This window comes from Acanthisitta chloris, unplaced genomic scaffold (assembly GCF_000695815.1).
Source record: "Acanthisitta chloris isolate BGI_N310 unplaced genomic scaffold, ASM69581v1 scaffold23558, whole genome shotgun sequence".
NCBI lineage: Eukaryota > Metazoa > Chordata > Aves > Passeriformes > Acanthisittidae > Acanthisitta > Acanthisitta chloris.
This window is the reverse complement of record NW_008687026.1, coordinates 72,373-73,963: the sequence shown is the minus strand read 5'-3', so window position 1 is coordinate 73,963 and position 1,591 is coordinate 72,373. Positions and strand designations below refer to the sequence as shown.

Sequence of the window (1,591 nt, the reverse complement as noted above, 5' to 3'; positions counted from 1 at the left end):
GCTGAAGATGTCTCTGTGAGGGATCTTTTGCTCTCTCACATGAGGGTTTCTCTGCCTCAGGGTGGTTTTTTTTAGTTTAGCTAGCTGCTTCTCTCACAGTCCTAAAACTGACTGAGGAGGTGCTAACTATAAAGATTTCCATAACGGTGGGCACAGTGGTATGAGGAGCCACTCAGGTGTTTGGCCGGACAGGGACGATCGATGGCAGACACACAGCTGGACCTGAATGTTCCCACACGCAGGATCAGAGCCTGGCCTGGGGGAAAGATGCCAAGGCAGTCACAGGCCACAGGGCAGACAATGAAATCACTGTCTCATGTGCCCTCCTGCAAAGGATACCTATTACAGGCTTGGGCTCCCATCAGCTCACTTCATTTCTTCTCCACCAGACGTGAACTTCTGCAGGCAGGCAGCCACGTGCTGCCCCACAGGCATGGACGACTATGGGTGGATTGCAGCGGCCGTCGGCTGGAGCCTCTGGTTTTTGACTCTCATCCTGCTCTGCATGGACAAGATCATGAAACTCCGTCCTGATGAACCCAAGTACTTGGTAGCCTGAAGCAGGACGAGCCAGCAAGTAGCAGCACCTGGGAGCAGTGAGGTGCAGACAGACTGACAAAGACTTCAAACACTTCCTAAGAAATAAAACCGAAAGAGAATATTCCTTCAGCCAAAAATGGCCAGATCTAAGCAGGGCAGATGCTGAGGCTTCATCCTCCTTGGCAGGTTGGAGCTGCCAGCCAAGGTGTGCAGTAGGCAAATCCTGTAAGCCACTATATATGTCTCACAGTGCAAAAAAAATAAATCCCTGCTCCCTGAGCCCTCTTATGCTTCCTGTGAGTGCATCAGCAGCGAGAAGATGAGGGACCAGCTACCAGTCTATAGCATATTGCCTTAAGGCAAGCCAGTGCATGACCTTTGGGTTTGAAACAGAAAGTGGGCAAATAAAGTTGTTTTCAGGAGGGTCAATGTTACCAGGTCCATTACTAAGCTATAGGACAGGTTACGTCAGTAAGCAGATGTAATTCCTTGGTTTTACAAAGTCCTTCTCACACACTAACCTGCAGTACTTGAAAGTATATTAAGGAATACATGAGAAAAGTTATGGAAACTCAGGGATCATTTGGGTTGGCTGAAACTGAAACTAGCTTTTCCAGAGCCATTTATGTGTGAACTGTTTTTCAGGAACTGAATATTGGTTGTGTTTATTCATCCTGCACCAGTCTGAGCTGAACCATGGCAAGCAACATATCCAATCCATGCACAAAACTGTTCTTACTTATACAAGATGGTAATAAATGCACTTGTTAATTGAAAGATGCTCACTGGTTGGTTTATATCGATAATGCTTATATTGGCAGGGAATTGCTCAATCCAAACTGTTAGAAACAGGACTCTAACAAAACATTTTCGTGCAGGAGGGTTTGCCTTGCTGCAGTCAAACTCTGACTTGGGGCAGTTGCACCAGTTTGATTTCAATCCGTTATTAAAACAATAAATCAGTGTTAAACCTATCTAGACCTCAGCAAATCTGCTAGAGACCAATGGAAACGAGAAATAAAAAGTTACTTTTAAAGCAAAGGAAGTGCTA

The 1,591-nt window shown here is 45.8% G+C and overlaps 1 protein-coding gene across 1 annotated transcript in view; it reads left to right on the top strand.

The window, feature by feature from the left end:
- Nucleotides 1–559, top strand: part of TMEM213 (transmembrane protein 213) — a 3,274-nt gene extending 2,715 nt beyond the window's left edge. The window contains exon 3 of the mRNA XM_009080434.1: nt 390–559. Coding sequence (XP_009078682.1) covers nt 390–559 — 170 coding nt within the window. The remainder of the gene's footprint in view (nt 1–389) is intronic.
- Nucleotides 560–1,591: the final 1,032 nt, after the last annotated feature.